The sequence below is a fragment of the Eptatretus burgeri genome, chromosome 14, assembly GCF_056783735.1.
Source record: "Eptatretus burgeri isolate ZD-2024b chromosome 14, Ebu_testis_v1, whole genome shotgun sequence".
Taxonomy (NCBI): domain Eukaryota; kingdom Metazoa; phylum Chordata; class Myxini; order Myxiniformes; family Myxinidae; genus Eptatretus; species Eptatretus burgeri.
In genome coordinates, this window is record NC_140974.1 from 75,513,006 (window position 1) to 75,536,616 (window position 23,611).

The 23,611-nt window shown below is 47.7% G+C and overlaps 1 protein-coding gene across 1 annotated transcript in view; it reads right to left on the minus strand.

The window, feature by feature from the left end:
• LOC147013646 (carnitine O-acetyltransferase-like) overlaps window positions 1-17,747 on the minus strand; it is a 69,278-nt gene extending 51,531 nt beyond the window's left edge. The window contains exon 1 of the mRNA XM_085855716.1: window positions 17,588-17,747. Within this exon, the coding sequence (XP_085711842.1) occupies window positions 17,588-17,614 (27 nt within the window). The 5' untranslated portion in view covers window positions 17,615-17,747. The remainder of the gene's footprint in view (window positions 1-17,587) is intronic.
• Window positions 17,748-23,611: the final 5,864 nt, after the last annotated feature.

A 23,611-nucleotide genomic window follows, 5' to 3' on the forward strand; every position in this document is an offset into this window, starting at 1 on the left:
TTGCAGATACTCACCCTTTACACTCCATTGCATACTCTCACCCTTTGCACTCTTCATTGCATGCTCTCACTCTTTACACTCTTCATTGCAGATACTCACCCTTTACACTCCATTGCATACTCTCACCCTTCACACTCTTCATTGCATACCCTCACCCTTTACACTCTTCAATGCACACACTCATCCTTTACACTCTTCAATGCACACTCTCACCCTTTACACTCTTCAATGCACACACTCACCCTTAACACTCTCCAATGCACACTCTCACCCTTTCCACTCTCCAATGCACACTCTCACCCTTTCCACTCTTCAATGCACACTCTCACCCTTTCCACTCTTCAATGCACACTCATCCTTTTCACTCTTCATTGCACACTCACCCTTTTCACTCCTCATTGCACACACTCACCCTTTTCACTCTTCATTGCACACTCACCCTTTACACTCTTCAATGCACACTCACCCTTTACACTCTTCAATGCACACTCTCACCCTTTACACTCTTCATTGCACGCTCTCACGCTTTACACTCTTCATTGCACGCTCTCATCCTTCACACTCTTCATTGCACGCTCTCATCCTTCACACTCTTCATTGCACGCACTCACCCTTTACACTCTTCATTGCACACACTCACCCTTTACACTCTTCATTGCACGCTCTCACCCTTTACACTCTTCATTGCACGCTCTCATCCTTCACACTCTTCATTGCACGCTATCATCCTTTACACTCTTCATTGCACACATTCACCCTTCATTGCACACACTCACCCTTTCAATCTTCATTGCACACTCTCATCCTTTACACTCTTCAATGCACGCTCTCACCCTTTACACTCGTCATTGCACACACTCACCCTTTACACCCTTCAATGCACACACTGACCCTTCACTGCACACATTCCCCCTTTACACTCTTCATTGCATGCTCTCATCCTTTACACTCTTAATTGCACACACTCACCCTTAACACTCTTCATTGAACGCTCTCATCCTTTACACTCTTCAATGCACGCTCTCACCCTTTACACTCGTCATTGCACACACTCACCCTTTACACCCTTCAATGCACACACTGACCCTTCACTGCACACATTCCCCCTTTACACTCTTCAATGCACACACTCACCCTTTACACCCTTCAATGCACACACTCACCCTTTACGCTCTTCAATGCACACACTCACCCTTTACACCCTTCAATGCACACACTCACCCTTTACGCTCTTCAATGCACACTCTCACCCTTTACACTCTTCAATGCACACTCTCACCCTTTACACTCTTCAATGCACACTCTCACCCTTCATTGCACACACTCACCCTTTACGCTCTTCAACGCACACTCACCCTTTACGCTCTTCAATGCACACACTCACCCTTTACACTCTTCAATGCACACACTCACCCTTTACACCCTTCATTGCACACACTCACCCTTTACGCTCTTCAATGCACACTCTCACCCTTTACACTCTTCAATGCACACACTCACCCTTTCCGCTCTTCAATGCATACTCTCACCCTTTACACTCTTCATTGCACACTCTCACCCTTTACACCCTTCAATGCACACACTCACCCTTTACACCCTTCAATGCACACACTCACCCTTTACACCCTTCAATGCACACACTCACCCTTTACACCCTTCAATGCACACACTGACCCTTCACTGCACACATTCCCCCTTTACACTCTTCAATGCACACACTCACCCTTTACGCTCTTCAATGCACACACTCACCCTTTACACCCTTCAATGCACACTCTCACCCTTTACACCCTTCAATGCACACACTCACCCTTTACACCCTTCAATGCACACACTGACCCTTCACTGCACACATTCCCCCTTTACACTCTTCAATGCACACACTCACCCTTTACGCTCTTCAATGCACACTCTCACCCTTTACGCTCTTCAATGCACACTCTCACCCTTTACACTCTTCAATGCACACTCTCACCCTTTACACTCTTCAATGCACACTCTCACCCTTTACGCTCTTCAATGCACACACTCACCCTTTACGCTCTTCAATGCACACACTCACCCTTCATTGCACACATTCACCCTTTACACTCTTCAATGCACACACTCACCCTTCATTGCACACACTCAGCCTTTACACCCTTCAATGCACACACTCACCCTTTACGCTCTTCAATGCACACTCTCACCCTTTACACTCTTCATTGCATGCTCTCATCCTTTACACACTCTCACCCTTTACACTCTTCATTGCACACTCTCACCCTTAACACTCTTCACTCACCCTTTACACCCTTCAATGCACACACTCACCCTTTACACCCTTCAATGCACACACTCACCCTTCACTGCACACATTCCCCCTTTACACTCTTCAATGCACACACTCACCCTTTACACCCTTCAATGCACACACTCACCCTTTACGCTCTTCAATGCACACACTCACCCTTTACACCCTTCAATGCACACACTCACCATTTACGCTCTTCAATGCACACTCTCACCCTTTACACTCTTCAATGCACACTCTCACCCTTCATTGCACACACTCACCCTTTATGCTCTTCAATGCACACTCTCACCCTTTACGCTCTTCAATGCACACACTCACCCTTCATTGCACACATTCACCCTTTACACTCTTCAATGCACACACTCACCCTTCATTGCACACACTCACCCTTTACGCTCTTCAATGCATACTCTCACCCTTTACACTCTTCATTGCACACTCTCACCGTTTACACTCTTAATTGCACACTCTCATCCTTTACACACTCTCACCCTTTACACCCTTCAATGCACACACTCACCCTTTACACACTCTCACCCTTTACACCCTTCAATGCACACACTCACCCTTTACACTCTTCATTGCACACTCTCACCCTTTACACTCTTCATTGCATGCTCTCATCCTTTACACTCTTCATTGCACACACTCACCCTTAACACTCTTCATTGAACGCTCTCATCCTTTACACTCTTCAATGCACGCTCTCACCCTTTACACCCTTCAATGCACACACTCACCCTTCACGGCACACAGTCCCCCTTTACACTCTTGAATGCACACACTCACCCTTTACACCCTTCAATGCACACACTCACCCTTAACGCTCTTCAATGCACACTCTCACCCTTTACGCTCTTCAATGCACACACTCACCCTTCATTGCACACATTCACCCTTTACACTCTTCAATGCACACACTCACCCTTCATTGCACACACTCAGCCTTTACACCCTTCAATGCACACACTCACCCTTTACGCTCTTCAATGCACACTCTCACCCTTTACACTCTTCATTGCATGCTCTCATCCTTTACACACTCTCACCCTTTACACTCTTCATTGCACACTCTCACCCTTAACACTCTTCACTCACCCTTTACACCCTTCAATGCACACACTCACCCTTTACACCCTTCAATGCACACACTCACCCTTCACTGCACACATTCCCCCTTTACACTCTTCAATGCACACACTCACCCTTTACACCCTTCAATGCACACACTCACCCTTTACGCTCTTCAATGCACACACTCACCCTTTACACCCTTCAATGCACACACTCACCATTTACGCTCTTCAATGCACACTCTCACCCTTTACACTCTTCAATGCACACTCTCACCCTTCATTGCACACACTCACCCTTTATGCTCTTCAATGCACACTCTCACCCTTTACGCTCTTCAATGCACACACTCACCCTTCATTGCACACATTCACCCTTTACACTCTTCAATGCACACACTCACCCTTCATTGCACACACTCACCCTTTACGCTCTTCAATGCATACTCTCACCCTTTACACTCTTCATTGCACACTCTCACCGTTTACACTCTTAATTGCACACTCTCATCCTTTACACACTCTCACCCTTTACACCCTTCAATGCACACACTCACCCTTTACACACTCTCACCCTTTACACCCTTCAATGCACACACTCACCCTTTACACTCTTCATTGCACACTCTCACCCTTTACACTCTTCATTGCATGCTCTCATCCTTTACACTCTTCATTGCACACACTCACCCTTAACACTCTTCATTGAACGCTCTCATCCTTTACACTCTTCAATGCACGCTCTCACCCTTTACACCCTTCAATGCACACACTCACCCTTCACTGCACACATTCCCCCTTTACACTCTTCAATGCACACACTCACCCTTTACACCCTTCAATGCACACACTCACCCTTAACGCTCTTCAATGCACACTCTCACCCTTTACGCTCTTCAATGCACACACTCACCCTTCATTGCACACATTCACCCTTTACACTCTTCAATGCACACACTCACCCTTCATTGCACACACTCACCCTTCATTGCACACACTCACCCTTTGCAAAGCTTCAGATCATGAGGAAGTTTTTCCCACACCTTGGACGCCCAGGTGAGTTGTGGTTAAATAATAACAAGATGTTGTTTACCTGCTCACAAGGTCATATCAGGTTATGTTCTGGAATCACATGGGGGAAGTTACCCAACTTGCTGATATTCAGACATCAAGCTTGTGTAAGAGTCGAGTGAGGAATTCTTACTTTGAGTCAATAAATCAAGTTTGGCTACAGAATGGATGAGTTCAAACAAATCCGGCCCGTGGAGCCTCTCATAAACATCGCACAGTGCTTGTTTGAATGTTTATGGTCACACGTACTGTGCGTAAACTCGATAGCACACGTCCTGTGCGCGTTTCGTTTGTGCAGTGCATGCACCTCAATCCTTGCTTGCTGCTTTCATAGCGATGGACATGACAATGCGTTTGTATTAGTAGTTTGCACTCCCAAATTGGAAACCAAGACAAGCCTCAAATTAAATAACTACAAGGGTTACATGAGGTCAGCGTGAATGGGGGACACAGCTGATAAGCCTGTGGGACAGGCTCTGGGGCCACGAAGGGGGGTAATCTGTGTTGGCACAGAATGTAATTGTCAATCCTACAATAACAACATCAATCACTCGTTTTGGATGCACAAACAGGCCAAGATATCCGATCGGTCCTGGCAGACAAGGCAATGACAATGAACCCGATTGTGACTTTGAAGCAAGGAAAGGAAAGGAAAGGCGTTTGATGGAAAAAAGGAAACACAAGCAGGACTTTTATATGACAGTGTGCATTGATCCTCGAGCTGTGTGGTGGAAGAGGTTGTAAGATGCCTCACATTGCTCAGGGAAAACACAATACGAGGTCACAGGACGGTGCATTGTTACATGAATTACAAGGACACGGGTCGACAATGGACAAACACGTATGCCATACAAAGACTTGGAATGAGATAAGAGGTGTTTGAACCTGGGTTGCCCACATCATGAGCTAAGAGTGCACGCGACTCGGAATATGCGTTCTTCCTTCGGGCTTCCAGACAGCACAGTGCTGTAAATATCACCGAGGATCATTCCTGTGCCATTTGAGAGGGCAGACTTGGTGGAGAGTGACGCAGAGAAATTGAGTCGCCTCATGCCATCTATTACTAAAACGAGGTGTGTGTGTGTGTGTGTGTGTGTGTGTGTGTGTGTGTGTGTGTGTGTGTGTGTGTGTGTGTGTGTGTGTGTGTGTGTGTGTGTGTGTGTGTGTGTGTGTGTGTGTGTGTGTGTGTGTGGGTGTGTGCGTGTGTGTGTGTGTGTGTGCGCGCGTCTGTCCAGGCCATAACCTTTTTTTTTTTACCATTTGAGATTTTGTCATCAAATTTCCAAACAAACCTTTATTATGAGAATATGAGGAATACAAGATAATTTGATCAAAAGGTCAAAGCCCAACATCACAAATCATCAATTTTCATCCAGTTGACGTGAAATTTTAAGAATTTTCATGTTGCCTAACTGAATTGGTTCACTAATCAGAGCGAGAAGGTGATTGGTTTTTTTTTTTTCAGATCAAAAGGTTAAAGGTGAAGATCACATAAAATCGTCATTTTCCATCTGATTGACTTGAAATCTGAGCAGAGTTTGCACGTTAGGTCGCTGAAGTCTTTTGCTTTTAATGTCAAAAGGTAAAGGTCACCGAACATCATCAATTTTTACCCTCACCGGAGGAGAGGCGATTGCATTTGGGTCCGTTTGTTTGTTCGTTTGTCCACACAGAACTTTACTCTTTTTCTCCACAACCGCTTGTCAGATTGAGACAAAATATTCACCACATGAGCGAATACGCACGACATCATTGGTCACGTGGTGTGGCAGCCATGTTGGGGGAAACGGGAAAAAAAAAAACATTGGACCATTGCATCTCTGAAAATACACCAAGGAAAAAAATTGAAACTTGGTGAACATCAAGTACTCCTCATGGGGAATGAGTGTGATTTTTTTTTATGACGTCATCGGTGCCGTCGTTATGATGTCATAATTGCATATGCAGAATGCCACATCTGATTAGTGTGAACATTTTTGAGGGTCATCCAGGGATAAAATGTTCGACAGAAAAAAAAAAATTAATGACGTCATTGGTCACATGATTCAGCAGCCATATTGTTTAAAAAAAATAAATAATAAAACCTTCAAAAATCTTCTTTGAAGTGGCTGAACAGATCGAGGCAAAACTTTACACGTATGACCGCCAGTCCATCAGGAACAAAAGGTTCACACATATGATGTCATAGGTCACATGGTTTGGCAGCCATATTGGATTTACCCTAAAACAAATTAAAAAAAAACCACACCACTCAAAAGAAGTCAGGCGAGGGTCTGCAATGTCAGATTGCTCTTTTTCTTGTTGCGATTCCCATCTAAACCACACGAATCCCAATGGGCTGATCTGTTAGTGTAACAAGGAAACAAGGAAATCTCACACAAGTGGAGGTCATTCAGCCCATCATACCTGTACGAACACCATACCAACCCATCTACACAAGATCCAGGGAAGAAAATGCAAAAAAAAAAGTTTTTAATTAATGAAATAATATTTTGTTTTTGTTTTTGGAGTTTCTATATTTTTTATTTATTTATTTTATTTTCTTCCCCTCAGGGGAGGGGGTCATGGGCCTGGTTAAAATACACATCAACCACACAACCCTACTTGACTCGACCCCCACCAACAGCACTCCACACACAATCACCCATCAATGCTCAAACAACTGAAAAATCCTATCAACATCCCGATACCCCTCTATCTCCATAACGTACAGGTACCTATCTCATTCTAATTTAAACTAATCTCCTGTTTCTGCTGCCACTACCTTTCCAGGGAGACCATTCCATGCATTAACTACTCTCTGAGTGAAAGTCCCCTGCCTTACTACCGTCTTAACTCTCCTCTTCTTTACTCTCAGGCTATGGTCCCTGGTCCTATCACCGTCTACTCTGTTGAATAATTCATCTTCACTTATTTTATCTATACCTTTCATTATCTTAAACATCTCGATCATATCTCCTCGTAATCACCTCCTTTCTTGTGTATAAAGCCCCATCTCCTTCAGCCGCTCCTCATAGCTTCGTGCAGCTTGGCCCGGAATCAATCTCGCAGCCCTGCGCTGAACCCTCTCTTCGGCATCTATGTCCTTCCTGAGTCGTGGTGACCAAAACTACACACAATATTCTAGATGTGGCCCTCACTAAATTCCTGTACAATGTCAACACCACCTCTCGATTTAGAAACGATCCCACTCTGAATAAAACCTAAAACCCGATTTGCTTTACCTATTGCTGCCTGGCACTGTGCTGCCTGCTTACCTCCGGTATCTATTACCACATTGAGATCCTTCTCCTGTGTGACACGCTCCAAAATTACCCCTTACATCCTGTAATCTCTATTTTTCATTGTTCTTTCCCATTCCCCAACACCTTACACTTGCTCAGGTTAAATTACATCTGCCAATATTTTACCCAATCTATACAAGTATCAACACTTTCCTGTATGTGATCGCCACCCCCTCTGCTATCCACCTCACCTCCAAGCTTTGTGTCATCTGCAAATTTGGAAAGCTTACTCTTCACGCCATTATCCAAATCATTGATGTAAATGTTTTTTCTGGTTTTCTGGTGAGGGGGGTGTTTGGATATGGACACCCAGCAGGATTAAAAACAAAACCTGTCAAAGGGCGGAGGAGCTCCTTGTGAGCCAACGGCCATCCATATCTAGTGCCCAACTGTGTCTGCGGACGTCCTCCTGCAGTTGGGTTACTTCTTATTAGGAGGTTGGTGGCAGGATTTGCACTCCGGCCACCGTAAAACCCTTCATTCCGCAAAACGCAAAAACGCAAAAAAAATCTGAAAACCCACTCGGTGGGAGTACCTCCTGTGCAGCTTCCCTTTGCAGGGCGGCTCACGGATGACGGGATTGGGGCAAAGCCTTCGGGACCCCCAATCTTTGATGATAGGAGGGAAACCACGGGGTAACATCCCTGGGTCAGATTGCGGGAGAGTGTGTCGGAGTGGTGCTGAGGTGTCGTCCACCAGACGGCGGTCTCCTTGGGTTAACCTGAGGCAGTCCCTTCGGGTGGGTGCCTGGAATGTCCTATCCCTAAGAGAGGATGATCACCTGTCTCTGTTATCATCTGAGCTCAAGCGCTTGGACATCGGGATTGCAGCTCTCTCTGAGGTTCGGAGACCGGATTGCGGCGAGATAATGGTGGGTGGTTACACCTACTATTGGTCTGGTCGCTCTGATGGTTACCATACCCATGGAGTTGCTGTTGCTGTGTCCAATAAGCTGACCCCAATGATAATTGAGGTAACACCGGTCAACGAGCGTATTATGAGATTAAGGATTCGTCATGCCTTAGGTGTCATTTCCCTGGTCTCTGTTTATGCTCCGACTGAGGCGAGTGATCTCACCGTGAAGGATGCATTCTACGCCACACTCGAGTCTGTGGTTGATCAGTGCCCCAGACGAAATACACTTCTAGTCTTGGGGGATTTCAATGCATCGACTGGAACTGATAGGGATGGTTATGAGGTGTGTGTTGGTCCCCATGGGTCAGGAACTATGAACCAGAATAGCACTAAGTTCCTTGACTTTGCAAGAAGTCATGGACTTAGGGTGGCTGGTTCATGGTTTCAGCGCCCACAAGCTCATCACTGGACTTGGTATTCCAACGCTGGTGGTGTGGCAAAGGAGATTGACCATGTCCTCATTGACGGTCGTTGGAGGATGATCCAGAACTGCAGGGTATACCGGAGTGCTCAGTTCCTCAATACTGACCACAGGCTTGTTGGAGCAACTCTAAAGCTGCACCTTAAATCCTGGAGAATGGTACCATCCCAGCCGAGGCTGGATGTTGGCAAGCTCAGGGATGAGAGAGTAGCTGAGGAGTTTGCGAACAGGCTGAGTGGACACTTGGGGGGTCTGGGTCCTTTGGGGGGGGGGTCCTGAAGAGTTGTGGAGCGCCTTCAAGACCACCGTCCTTGATGTTGCCGGTGGATGCCTTGGAGCTCACCGCAGGGCAAAGAAGAATTTTGTCTCTCAAGGGACACTGGATACCATTGACCAGAGTCGCAGGGCCAGGCTGAATGGCAGAGCTGAGCTGTTCAGGGAGCTGAGGCGTAAAACTGTACGTGCACTGAGGGTGGACAAGGAGGCCTATGTGCGAGGAATCTGTGAGGGGGTAGAGCATCACCTGTGGACAGGTGATTCTCGTCCCGCTTACAGGGGAATTCGCGCATTACGTTCATCCAAGCCCATCCCTCGGAGCACTGCAGTTCGAGCAGAGAGTGGTAGGCTCTTGACAGAGGAGTCTGAAGTGAAGGCCCGCTGGGCCGGTTACTTTGAGCGGTTGTACCAAGCTGATCCCCCAGCTGTCGAGTTGGACATCAAGGGTGTTACAATCCCTGTTGCTGACCCTCGAATCAACTGTGGTCCACCTTCGCTTGTGGAAACACGGGCTGCGGTGAACCAGTTGAAACGGGGCGAAGCTCCAGGGATCTGTGGCATCCATGCTGAACTTCTCCTGGCTGGTGGAAATGCTGCACTCGTGTCGTTGCATGCAGTTTTATGCTCTGCCTGGAACACAGGCATCATCCCAACTGACTGGAAGAGGGGCCTTGTTGTCCCTCTCTGGAAAGGGAAGAGTGATCGCCAAGACTGCAACAACTACCGAGGGGTGACGCTGCTCTCAGTGCCGGGCAAGGTCTTTGCTCGGATAATTCTTGATAGGGTTCGCCACCATCTGCTTGAGCACCAGCGTCCAGAGCAGTCAGGCTTTACACCAAAGAGGTCAACGATTGACCGTATCCTTGCACTTCGTGTCCTCACCAAATGCAGACGAGAGTTTCGGCAGGGGCTGCTTGCAGCCTATGTTGATCTCTGTAAAGCGTTCGATTCAGTGAATCGGGATGTCCTCTGGAGGATTCTTGGTCTTCGTGGGGTGCCACCAAAGCTGATCGAGCTGATGTCTGAACTCTACTCTGGTACTGAGAGTGCTGTGAAGTGTGGTGGTACCATCTCTGACTTATTTCCAGTTGTTACTGGAGTTCGTCAGGGATGTGTACTTGCCCCCACACTTTTCAGCACTTGTATGGACTGGATTTTAGGGAGGATGTCGGAGAGATCAAGTTGCGGTGCATCGTTTGGCAATGTCAAGATCTCGGACCTTGATTTTGCAGATGATGCAGTCATCTTTGCGGAGACTTTAGACATCCTCTTGGGGGCCCTCGAGGTGCTGAATGAGGAGTCGGAGCCGTTGGGATTACGGGTTTCTTGGGTCAAAACTAAGATCCAGGCTTTCGGTGACATCTTGGATGCTGCTGTCCTGTATGTGTCTGTTTGTGGTGAGGATGTTGAGGTCGTGGAGAGATTCACTTACCTTGGCAGTGATATTCATGTCTCTGCTGGCTGCAAGTCAGAGGTCAATAGACGTCTGGGTCGGGCCTGGGGAGTCATGGATTCACTGGATCATGGGGTGTGGCGCTGCCGGTACCTGTGCGGGAGGACGAAAGTCCGAGTCTTCAGGTCCTTGATACTTCCAGTCTTGCTCTATGGGTGCGAGACTTGGACTCTGACCAAGGATCTGAGACGGAGACTTAATTCCTTTGGTACCAGGTCTCTTCGGAGAATCCTTGGCTATCGCTGGTCGGATTTTGTGTCCAACGAGCGGTTTCTGAGAGAGACTCGGATGAGATTTGTTATCTGCATAGTCCGTGAGCGTCAGTTGCGGCTGTATGGACATGTGGCTCGTTTTCCTGACGCTGATCCTGCTCACCAGATTCTCTCAGCGAGGGAGTCTCATGAGTGGAGGAGGCCAGTGGGCCAACCACGTGCCTCATGGTTGCAGCAAGTTGACCATCATCTCAAGGAGATGGGGATGGGCCTGGCATCTGCCTGGGGGATGGCCAGACGGAGGCCCCTGGAGTACCGGCGGAAAGTGGACGCAGCGACGCGCTGTTCTGGCACATGCTCGCATACCTGACCTGACCTGATGTAAATAATGAACAGTAATGGCCCGAGTTCTGATCCTGATCAGAACTTGCATCCTCCCAGCAAGACATCCTCCGACTCACAGCCACTCTTTGCTTCCTTTCCTAAACTAGTTTACAAAACAATGAGCTACCTGACCAGCCACTCCACAAGCCCTCACTTTGGCAAAATCCTCCGATGTGGTACCTTATCAAATACCTTTTTAAAGTCTAGATATACTATGTCCACTGCCTTTCCACCTCCACCCAATCAGACACTGCTTCATAGAACAGGAACTATGGGTTGAGTTCCGGTTCCGGTTTTGAGCGGCAAGAGGTCTCCTTCGGGGCTCCCTGCTGACATTCTCAAAGTTAAGTTCCGGTTGTTATTTGTCCCGTTTTAACTGTTTAATTTTCTCACCTACATGTTAATGTGTGTTCCTAGTTCGGTTTTGTTTCAAAAATCGTGCTATTTTGTGAGTATTTATGTCGACGTTCTTACTTGGTGTTTGAGGCCTAGTCCTAGGTTTGAGGCCTACCGGTTCCACTCGGTGTTCGATCGTTTTTTTTTGTTTGTTTTTTCTCCCCATTACCTTCAATTTCTATCCTCCCCATTACCTTCAATTTTCATCCTCCCCACTTTCCAAACATCCCCCATTCTCCCAACTAATCTCTTTCTTATCTCAAAAAAAAAAAAAAATATATATATATATATATATATATATATATATATATATATATATATATATATATATATATATATACCCAACAACAACAACAACAACACGCTCACCTTTTCCCGATTCTGCTACTTCTTCTTCCTCTTAACTTCCTCCTCGTCTTCCTCGATTTCTTTTTTTTTTTTTTACACTTCCATGACCTAATCTGTTGAACTCTCTCATACATTAATATTAACAACAAAAACGATCTTATAATGCTTCATCTTCCTCTCTCACACATGTGGTACTCTTTACTGTTTCACAATGCACTTCTCTTCTGCTATTTTAACAGACTGCTCTCATTTCGACCTCTCCTTCATTCCTTGCCTAAAAAATCCAACTATTACAGCGCTTCTTCTCTCCATGCTCTGAATTCGCCTTCATTGCATCCATCAAGAATTGTGTTAAATCGCATCTCTGACCTAAAACTTTTAAAAACCACAGTTTGCCATGGATGCTCGCTTTCCATCAACCATTCCTTTTTCCAATTTCAGTGCCAACTCACCCCCCTCACCCCTCACTCTCACTCTCAAAGCAACCATCCCACTCTTCTCCCTCCAAGCCTCCCTCTCACCTCTTTCAAAAATTCCCCCTCACCTTTCTCCCACCTTTCATCCCCCTCACTCTTCCTTCTCTAAGTTGCCCCCCTCTCATCCACCAACCTGCCTCCCTCCACTGCCCTCTCACCTCCATCTCTTCACTCCACCTCCTCAAATCCTCAACTGCCATCTTCCTTGTCTCTTGTCCCCCCTCTCTCCCAGCACCACAGAGCCTTTTCTCCTCCTCATTCGGCCCCCTCCCCTCGCTATTCTGCAATACCCCACACTCCTTCAGCAACCCTCCTTACCTCCCCCCTCGTCCCTCGTCCTACCCTCCCCGCCCCCTCCACCTCCTGCACCCAAAGCCTCCTCCCCTACCTCTTCATTAAAAGTGTGGACCTCAAATATCCGGGGCCTTCGCTCAAACCTTTCAGATCTTTCCATGCAGGTTGCCACTGACAAACCAGACATTATCTGCCTAACAGAAACTTTCCTCTCCCAAGACGTGTCTGACTCCCAAGTATCACTCCCTGGTTACTCCCTCTTACGGTATGACAGACCTGAGCCTCGTCCTGGTGGAGGTGTTGCTCTCTTCATCAAAGACTCTATTCCTCACTCTCCCTGCACTGCTCTCACTCCCCCACACCCCCAGGAATACCTCTGGCTTCGGCTTCCCCTCCACTCCCACCTCATGTTTATATGTGTACTGTACCGTCCACCGAACAGTGATGACTCCATCTACACCTCACTCTCCGAAAACATGGACCATCTTCTATCTTCTCATCCAAACTCTCTCTTCCTCTTATGTGGCGACTTCAATTGTCATCACGCCAGTTGGCTAGGTGTGGGTACCTCTCTCACCTGCCATGGGACATCAGCAAAAGCTTTCTGTGACTCATTGGGACTGACTCAATCGGTCAACTTCCCGACCCGGATCTCAACCAATGGTACTCCATCTCTTCTGGATCTGATTTTGACAAATTTCCCTGACAATATCTGCTGCTCTTCCTTCGCTCCAATTGGTTCTTCTGACCACGTCCTTGTTAAAGTGGACATCTCTCTGGCTGTCATCAGAGAACCACCTCACCGCCGTCGAGTCTGGCATTTCACTCAAGCCGACTGGCAGGGTCTCCGAGCAGCCATCAAACTTACAGACTGGTCTCCTATCACTACTTTCTCAAACATCAACTCATCCTGGGAATTCTTTCAAAGAAACATGCTCTCCCTCATGCACAGATTTATCCCCTCTCGTGTTCAGTTGTCTTACCCTTCCTCCCGCCCTTGGTTTACTGAAGCTTGTGGTGAGGCAGTTGTCCTGAAACAACTTGCCTTTGCCTCATGGAAAGCAAACCCAACTGAGGGCAATCTCAGTTCTTTCCACAAAGCTCGGAACAAGTGTGTATCTACCATCAGGAGAGCCAGAAAACAACATCTTTCTCATCTCAAGTCTGAACTCTCAAACCTCTCTCCCTCCTCAAAATCCTGGTGGCGTTTAATCAAATCTGTTTCTGGTGTATGTTCCCCCTCCATCCCCTCCCTTACCTCAAATGGCCGCACTGCTGATTCCACACGTGATAAAGCTGAATGTCTAAACTCGGTGTTTGCAGCTAAATCTTGTGTCCCAAACCCATCACTATCTCTACCCACTTTACCCAGTCGCACCCAACTGTCCCTGGACTCTGTATCCTTTTCTCCTGACAAGGTGGAGAGCTTGCTTTCAAACCTCGAGTCAGATTCTGCAACCGGTCCAGACGGCATCAGCCCACGTGTCCTCAAAGCCTGCTCTTCTGCTCTTGCTCACCCTCTCTCTGTTCTATTCACCCTCTCATTTTCCCAAGGTCATCTGCCATCTGCTTGGAAATCTGCTAACATCACTGCCCTGCATAAAAAAGGTGCAAAAACAGATCCCTGTAACTACAGACCAATCAGCCTTCTCCCAATCATCAGCAAGGTTATGGAATCCATCATTGCTTCAGACATGAAATCCTTCCTCTTCTCCAATGGCTTGATTTCCAATCATCAATTTGGTTTCAGACCAGGTCACTCTACCCTGGATATGCTGCTCCTGCTCTCCCATCAATGGATGGAGGTCCTCAATGCCAGACAGGAAATCCGAGCCGTATCCCTGGACATATCACGTGCTTTTGACACAGTCTGGCACCCTGCCCTACTCACCAAACTCTCTTCCCATGGTATTCAAGGCCATCTCCACTCATGGCTCGCAGACTTCCTCTCCTGTCGCAGTCAACGTGTGGCCCTAAATGGAGTTCTTTCATCCCCTCTTCCTGTGCAGGCTGGAGTTCCTCAAGGTAGCGTTCTGGGCCCTGTTCTTTTTCTGGTTTTCATCAATGATCTCTCGGACTCTCTGGAAAATCCTCTATTTCTCTTTGCCGACGACTCCACCCTCTGCCGTACCATCTGTCATCCCTCAGACCGGCAAGCAGCAGCTTCTTCGCTCACTGCAGATCTGGATAAAATCACAAACTGGTCCAACACGTGGAACATGTCTTTCAATCCACACAAATCTCACACTCTCACGATGTCTCTTCGAAAGGACCGTTTACAAAACCCCCCCATCCACTTTCTCAACAATCCTCTGGAAGAAGTCTTTTCTTTCAAGCTTCTGGGTCTCACTATCTGCCATGACCTTTCCTGGGAAAGTCACATTTCCAACCTTGCCTCAAAAGCCAGTCGCCGACTGGGAATCCTCCGTCGTGCAAAGTCCTTCCTCGGCCCTCTTGAGCTCCTGACTACTTACAAAGCTTTTGTCCGTAGCCTGATGGAGTACTGCTCTCCCCTCTGGGCTGGTGCTCCTGCCTCCCACCTTTCTCGACTTCACGCTGTCGAAACCAGGGCTTTTAAGATCATTGGCATCTCCCGCAATGAAGCTGAGTCTTTGGGCCTCTCACTCAATCACCGCAGGTTGGTCGGTGGTCTTTCTGTCTTCTACCGACTCCTCTCCAGCCTTGCCCCCCTGCTCTCTCTGCGATTTGTCCCAACCACATTTCCACAGGGCGCTCAAGGTCCGCCAACAACCCCCTTCTGGTAAAACTACCAAAATCACGAATCACTGCTCATCTTCACTCTTTCATTCCTCTTTTTTCCCGCCTTTGGAATAAACTTCCTCACTCTATTCTTTCCCATTCTTCCCTCCAGGCTTTCAAAACAGCTGTTCACCACCACCTCTTATCTTCCCCCATCCAAATCCTCGATCTTTTCTACCCCCGATAATCCACCCAAGCCCACTTCCTTCAATTCTCCTGCTTTCCTTCCTGAAAGTCCCTGTAATGTCCATCTTCTCTTCGCCATGTTCCCCGTCCCATCCCCATCCCTCTCCCTTCCACAGTTCACCTGTGTCTGTTCCCCAATGTTTTGTCCCTTCCACTCCCACCCCTCTTGTCTCATGCCTCCTTGCTGTGAGTTGTGTGTTAGCTCTCATACGAGCCTCGACCAAGGTATACAAAAAAAAAAAAAAAAAAAACTACCTTTGGTAAACCCATGCTGACGACCTTTTATTTAATTAGTTTGTATTTGTTTAAACAGTTCCTAATCTGGTCCCTAATTAATGTCTCCAACACCTTCCCCGCAACTGAAGTCAAACTAACAGGTCTATAGTTTCCCAATTCTTCTCTGGATCCTTTCTGAAATAATGGTGTTACATTTACTACTCTCTAATCCTCCAGTACCTGCCCTGATTCCAGTGAGCTAATGAAAATATCCGTTAACATCTCACTTATCGACTTAACCACCTCCAGCAATACTCTTGAGGCCATATTATCTGGACCCGGAGCCTTATCTTCTCTGAGATTACCGAGCTGTTCCTTTACTTCCTCCACTCCAACCTGGATCTTCTGTAAAAGCCCTTCCTCACCTCCTTCATAGATACAGCAACGATCTGCATCATTTGTGGCATCAAGATCACTTTATAATCAGATTGTAATTAGCGAGCGACACCGAGTTTGTATGGAGTATGTATGTTGGACACAACAACCTTTGGACAGCCCATAAAAGGAAATGTGAACAAAGTGAAAAACTGCAGGAACTGTTGGCACAGCTCACAACCTGGCACAATGGATCAACACAGTCTCGACTGTCTTTCGGCATATATATATATATATATATATATATATATATATATATATATATATATATATATATATATATATATATATATATATATATATAATAAAATCGTGGTTCCTTACAAAACAATGCCTTGAAACTTGTTTTCTGAAGAAACGTGAGTGACAAACTTACTCTGACAGTACAATTTGTGTAAACTAATAACAAATCCCACGATGGAGGGTGGGGAGGGAGGGGTATATAACCCTCTGTTGGACGTTTTTATGAACCATGTTGAGATGGTTCAATAAAATGGAAATGTTTGGCAAAAGCAGAATAGGAATCGAGACTTTCATAAACAAGTACGTGTGAAGGGGCACTGCGAGGATGCCCGAGAGGTACACACTCGCCTCCAAGCTGTCTCGCCTGGGTTCGAATCCATCCAGAGCATTTTTACATATCGTGCCATATGTTGTCTTTGGTCAGGTTTCTCAATGGGGAAGAATTACTTATCGATAGGAGAAATGGTTCTCATCAGTTTGAGAGAGTAATACAAGACAAATTAATCGGGTGCAGAATGTGTATCAACACGTCTTAGCTGGAGGAGGGGGATGGACCGTGGGAAGAGGAAACGTGCGTACGTGAGTGGGAAGAGTAACACACACACACACACACACACACACACACACACACACACACACACACACACACACACACACACACACACACAGAGAAAACCACTACTGGACATGGAAATACACAAAGGAAATTCCGTGTAAGACAGGCAGGCAGGCGGATAAACAAGCAGTAAATGTCAAGGGCAAGGTTGAGACGTCACATGCACGTCGTACATTGATGGATAAACACGTGCAGAGACGCACGTACACACACGGACTCGAGAAATTCTCACCCATGGATGGCGTAGGAGAGAAAACATGGCTATGGGGAGTTGTCACATTCGCAGCACGAACACCGAGCCATGACAAGGCAGAGAGACGTTATGGGAAGATGTCTCACACCGCGAAGGTTATCCAGAGACCAGAAGGAAAAGGGGATAAAAGGGCGGGGCACGAGTCTCATTGTGGGGCGGGGCACGAGTCTCATTGTGGGGCGGGGCGCGAGTCTCATTGTGGGGCGGGGCGCGAGTCTCATTGTGGGGCGGGGCGCGAGTCTCATTGTGGGGCGGGGCGCGAGTCTCATTGTGGGGCGGGGCACGAGTCTCATTGTGGGGCGGGGCACGAGTCTCATTGTGGGGCGGGGCACGAGTCTCATTGTGGGGCGGGGCACGAGTCTCATTGTGGGGCGGGGCACGAGTCTCATTGTGGGGCGGGGCATGAGTCTCATTGTGGGGCGCGGCACGAGTCTCATTGTGGGGCGGGGCACGAGTCTCATTGTGGGGCGGGGCACGAGTCTCATTGTGGGGCGGGGCACGAGTCTCATTGTGGGGCGGGGCACGAGTCTCATTGTGGGGCGGGCACGAGTCTCATTGTGGGGCGGGGCACGAGTCTCATTGTGGGGCGGGGCATGAGTCTCATTGTGGGGCGGGGCACGAGTCTCATTGTGGGGCGGGGCACGAGTCTCATTGTGGGGCGGGGCATGAGTCTCATTGTGGGGCGGGGCACGAGTCTCATTGTGGGGCGGGGCGTAGGTGAAATAGGCGGGGTCGAGACAGACTCCGAGTGTGTGCGAGTGACGAGAGGTAAATAAGGACCGTCGAGATGTTGCAGTTTTTCTCGATTGCTAAATCAATGTCAATGACAATTTGGTTAAAAACACCAAAACCAATCATTGCACAACCAAAACAACAACCTCCTTTGCAAAACCATGAGAGGTTTAAACTTGTTTTCACAAAGATTGCAAAACAAAAACAGACTTTTACAAAACACTTATTATACAAAGCTCGACATCGAGCACAACATTCATATGAGAGTTTCTCATTCACTCCACATGTTTACGGCTGAAAAGCAATCGATTCCAACGGGCATTCATGTCGAGCGTTGTGCTTTACACAGGTGAAGGAAACCTTCAGAAGGAGCGCAACACGCTGTGCACGCTTTCACAGCATGGCTTGTGGTGCACGGATGAACGTGAAGGATGCTCTCGCTATTATTTTTCTTGTTTCCGATATTTGGAGTGTTCGTAAACACAGTTATTATACACTCGATGTGTGCGTGCGTGCGGGCGTGCGTGCATGCATGCGTCCAGCGTGTGGTTTGTAAAATTCCCAGTGGGAGGGATAAAATTGACAGACATCTTGGATTTGTTTTGTTATTTCTGACTTTTACAATTTACAAGCTGTTCTCAACAATCGTGACATAAAGCTGAAAGGTCACATTACAATAAAAAAATATCCCCATGGAGGACTGATGATTTCTCCAACAGGCAGGGTGAAAATGAGGAATTGGAAGGGCCATGGCCTCCCTTCCTGAAGTGGTCCGGTCATGGAAAGCGCAACTCAGTTCACGGCATGATCCTGATATGTTAGGAAGAATTTAGTCTGCATCTGGTGTCTGTTTCTGAAATTTTTTTTTAATTACCTGAATTTGAGGCAAAACCCCCCTTTTCAGCCTCCAATCGGGGGGGGGGGGTGGATCCAGATGGGGACCAAAACCCCATGACAACCTACTACTACTACTACTCTTCTTATTCCCTTTATAGAGTGTGTCCCGGACGCCAGGAACGACTCTATGAGCTTATTTCGGAGAAATAACCGAAAAACAAAGCTAATTAATTCATTTCTCACATGAAAAAAAGTATTGAAATCATAATCTTGGGACTATTTAAGCACCACATGTTCACATTCAAAACTTATACTGTTGTGGGCCGGAGTTCGGTGGCGACAAACGACCACTAGGTGGAGCAGTAGAGCCGTCTCCCACCGAACACCTGGAGTTGTCACCCCGGAGTTGTTCATCCGAACACCCGGAGTTAAAAGGTTGTCACCCCAGATAACTCCGGAGTCGACGGGCTACTTGAAGGACCATGATCACCAATTCTCTGACGGCGTGGGGTAGGATCAATAGCCAAATTTCAATATACCTAAGTACCCAAGTCGTCAAATTACCGGGGAAATCACACCCTCGGCCGACGCTGTTCGAACCGAGTCGCAGGTACCAACTCGGATCCGGCGTAACCGAGCGGAGATACCAGAGCCGCGCCGGTCCCAATGACAACTTACAGCACCAACGGCCTTCCTATTTCTCAATACGCACCGTGCTGGGTCAATGAAAGAAAGCACAGAAAGCGAGCTGGTACATTTAACACGGGGGGGGGGGGGGGGTTATTTATAAACAATAATCGGGGAGGGGAGACAGAGCAGAGTTACAACCGAATAAAAGTAATGCAAACAATGTACAATGAAAAACACTTAATCAATCCTACTTAAAGACGGGCCCACGGACACACACACACACACACACACACACACACACACACACACACACACACACACACACACACACACACACACACACAAAATGGACCTCAATGGTCTATTTTCGGCCCTTCGGCTCGAGAGGGCAGTCGAGCTGAGGGCAGGGGCCTATTCTTGCACCTGTCCCCTCGTGCAGTCTGGTCGAGCTTGTCCGGTGGCGGGACTCGAATCCGCCGCCAACAACGCAGTACCAAGCACCAGGGACCAGGAACGATGCAACGGACGCCAGCCAGCACGGGAACGGACCAGACGAGACGCCAGCAGGCAAGACGAGGCTTCTTCTCTTTCTCCTCTTTCTTGACGACGGGCGAAGCTTCCTTTCTCGACGGCTCGCCACCTTTTCTTATCCTTCCCCTCCCCCGCGGATCGAGGGAACTGCTCTGAGGGACTCTCCTCCGGATTGGACGAGGGGTTGTCGGGCGACTCATGGCCGCCCCTCATTGGTTGGGACGAACACTCCATATTCGAACACTCCGCTAAGGCGGAGCCAGCCCTGAGGTGATGAGCTTCCCTAATTGGACAAGGGGTGGTCCGGTGGGAGAGGCAACGACCACCCTCCCCCCGTGCGTGTCTGAGAACCCAGACGGAACAACCAGGGGAGCACCCTATTCTCCATCCACCCTTGTAGTGGGGAGGGGCGATCTCGGGTCGGCTGTCGGGCCGGCCGCCGTTGATTGGACGAGCTCATGGTGGGCGGAGGGAACCTCACCCCTGTACGTGACACGCTGCACGTGGGCGATGGTGCGAAAACGAAGGATGAAGATTGAAAGATATAAAAAAAACCTGACGATAAAATAACTCACAGCGCACACACAAAATTCCCATTAGACATAGGGGATGGATTCTAACTATAAACACATACTTATCGAAATAACTGAACTGCAGGGCTGCTGTCTGTGTGCAAATGGCTTCCAGATTCGTAACAATACCACTTAAATTCAAATAGGACATGACAATAACGGACATTTTTTTTTTGGTATGTGGATTGAAATGCAGCAACGTAATGATAATGATTTGGTCGATTTTCATTGGTGATTTGCTGTGCTTCATCACGTGCAGTTCGGGATGAGTGGAATCCCCTCCGGACCACTTTATACAACCCAACAGTATGATCTGGATCCAGTGAAATCAAACTCCATTATATTCTTTAAATCACGTTTACCATGATGTCCTACTGATCTGATACTGTTTGTGTGGTTAGAACAAGTTTTTAAAATCAGTTCGTGCTCAAAAAGGTTGCAGTGTACATTTATCATTTTTAAATGTCAGTCGAAAAATATTACCAGTTCAATCAACATTGATCAATACAAAATCTATTTACAGGGTGGGTGGATAAATTTATCCCCACACCGGGGATGGCAATTTCAAGAACACTGACAGGGATTAAAAAACAAAATCGGAGCCAGGGAAATCCCCTCCAATTCCCCAATCCCACACCGCCTGGTCAAATCACACTCTGAATACGTCACATATAATATGTGTGTATATAATACACAGTAAAATGTGATGTACAATGTGTGTGTATATAATATACAGTAAAATATCCTGTATAATATGTGTGTATATAATATACAATACAACATGCCACATATAATATGTGTGTACATAATACACAGTAAAATGTCACGTATAATATGTGTGTATACAATATACAGTAAAATATCATGTATAATATGTGTGTATACAATATACAGTAAAATATCCTGTATAATATGTGTGTATATAATATACTGTTATAGATTTCTGCCCGCCGGCGTGCGAACAACCGCGTTTAACCGAATCGCAGCCGTACGCCCACCGGACGAACAATCCAGTCGCGGCTTTCCGGAGCAACGCCGAAAACCAGCCACGGGTGTGTTCTTAACCACACCACAACCTTGTCCACACTCTACCCGCGCTACAGGGTCTGATTGCCAAATCTTCGATTTACCTAATTATTCGCGCGGTTAGATTACCGAGAGATTGTACCTCAACGGGGCCGCTGGGACACGAGCCGCTTAATGCAGCTCGCTCCGTTTTGGGATAACCGAGCGGGGTATTATCGCGAGCCCTGTTGGACCCGATCACTTTACCGGCTATTAAAAACCAACTATATTCCGAGGGCAAGATGGCAGTTCAATTGGGGAAAGAGGACACAACGAACGGGTTAACATTTGAACAAGCACATTTATTTCCACACGTATTCAGTGATGCAGTCATGCAATGAATGGGGGAGCACGCATGCAATTATACAGCCAAACAAAAGCAATGTAAAGGAGCTACGACCGTTTATTTATTCTTTACACACTTATACAGTTCTACTTAACGGACTCGGCGCCACAACTTTCATACAAGGAAAAGCAAGGAAAAACCCCCTCAAAGACAAGGGGGTAGACTGGACCTCTCGGGGTCTTTATGACATCGAGCTTTGAGGACCAAAGGAGCTCCAAGAGGCCGCGCAGGTTACCTTCACCTCGCTGGGGCAACCCGCGATATTCCGTCCCCACGGCAGCTAGCGTAACCGCGGCTCAGCCGCGGCCTGGTGATTCGGGCCCCAGCCAGCAATGCCTGAGAGGAACGAACGGGTCTTTGCTCTTTCTGAGTTGATGCTCTCTTTAAGAACCCGTCCGTTCCTCAGCGATGCTCGGACTGTTCCGAAGCCCGATCACCTCAGACCGTTCGGTGCTGGTTGGCGAGCTCTCTCCGGCTCTCTCCACGTCCCGCACACGAACACGCAGCTCCGCACGGCACAGCAGGCTTGGCCATGCTCCCAGCTCGCGTCTCCTCCGCTCTCCTCAGCTTCTCCACTGACTGCAGGCTTCAGGCTCCAGACGCTCCGAACCCCAACAGACACTCCCCAGACTGACTGCGCTTGGCGTTCCGCTCGCCCTTTTATAGGGCCTGAGAGATCTGATCGGGACCTGATCTCCGCACTCTGATCTCTGCACTCTCACCTCTGACCCCCACTGGCTCCGCCCCTCTCGCTCTCTTGATCCGAATTCCGAGGCGAAGCTTGCACAGAGCGGACGTGCGCGAAGACAACGACCTTGCGCGGCGAGCGGACGTGTGCGGAATCACCGACTTGCGCGGCGAGGAAACCCCCGAGTCTGCCTGTAGCGATGCGGACTCACCGTGGCTGGCACCAATATGGCGTCGTTTCGGAAATGAAGGTGAGGCGACGTTGTTCGTGTTGATTTATCAGTGCAGTGCAGTCATGTACAGTGCAACGTGTGTATTTGATATATCGTAAAATGTCATTTGTCATACTAGTGCAGTGGTTTTCAAACTTTTTTTAGTGGCGACCCAATTTCAGAACCTCTCGACATCGCGCGACCCAAAAGATTCAAAACCCAATTCATAATATTGTTGTGGTTACCAAATTCGCAAACCACCATTCAGGTCCCTTAGGTGAGATATCTCGGTAAGTACATGTGTAGTTAGGCCCAAACCCGTTGTCTAGTGGGAATACATGTCATTTATGCGTGCTGCGACTCTTCAGGATAGCCGTTTTTCTTTTGCTAT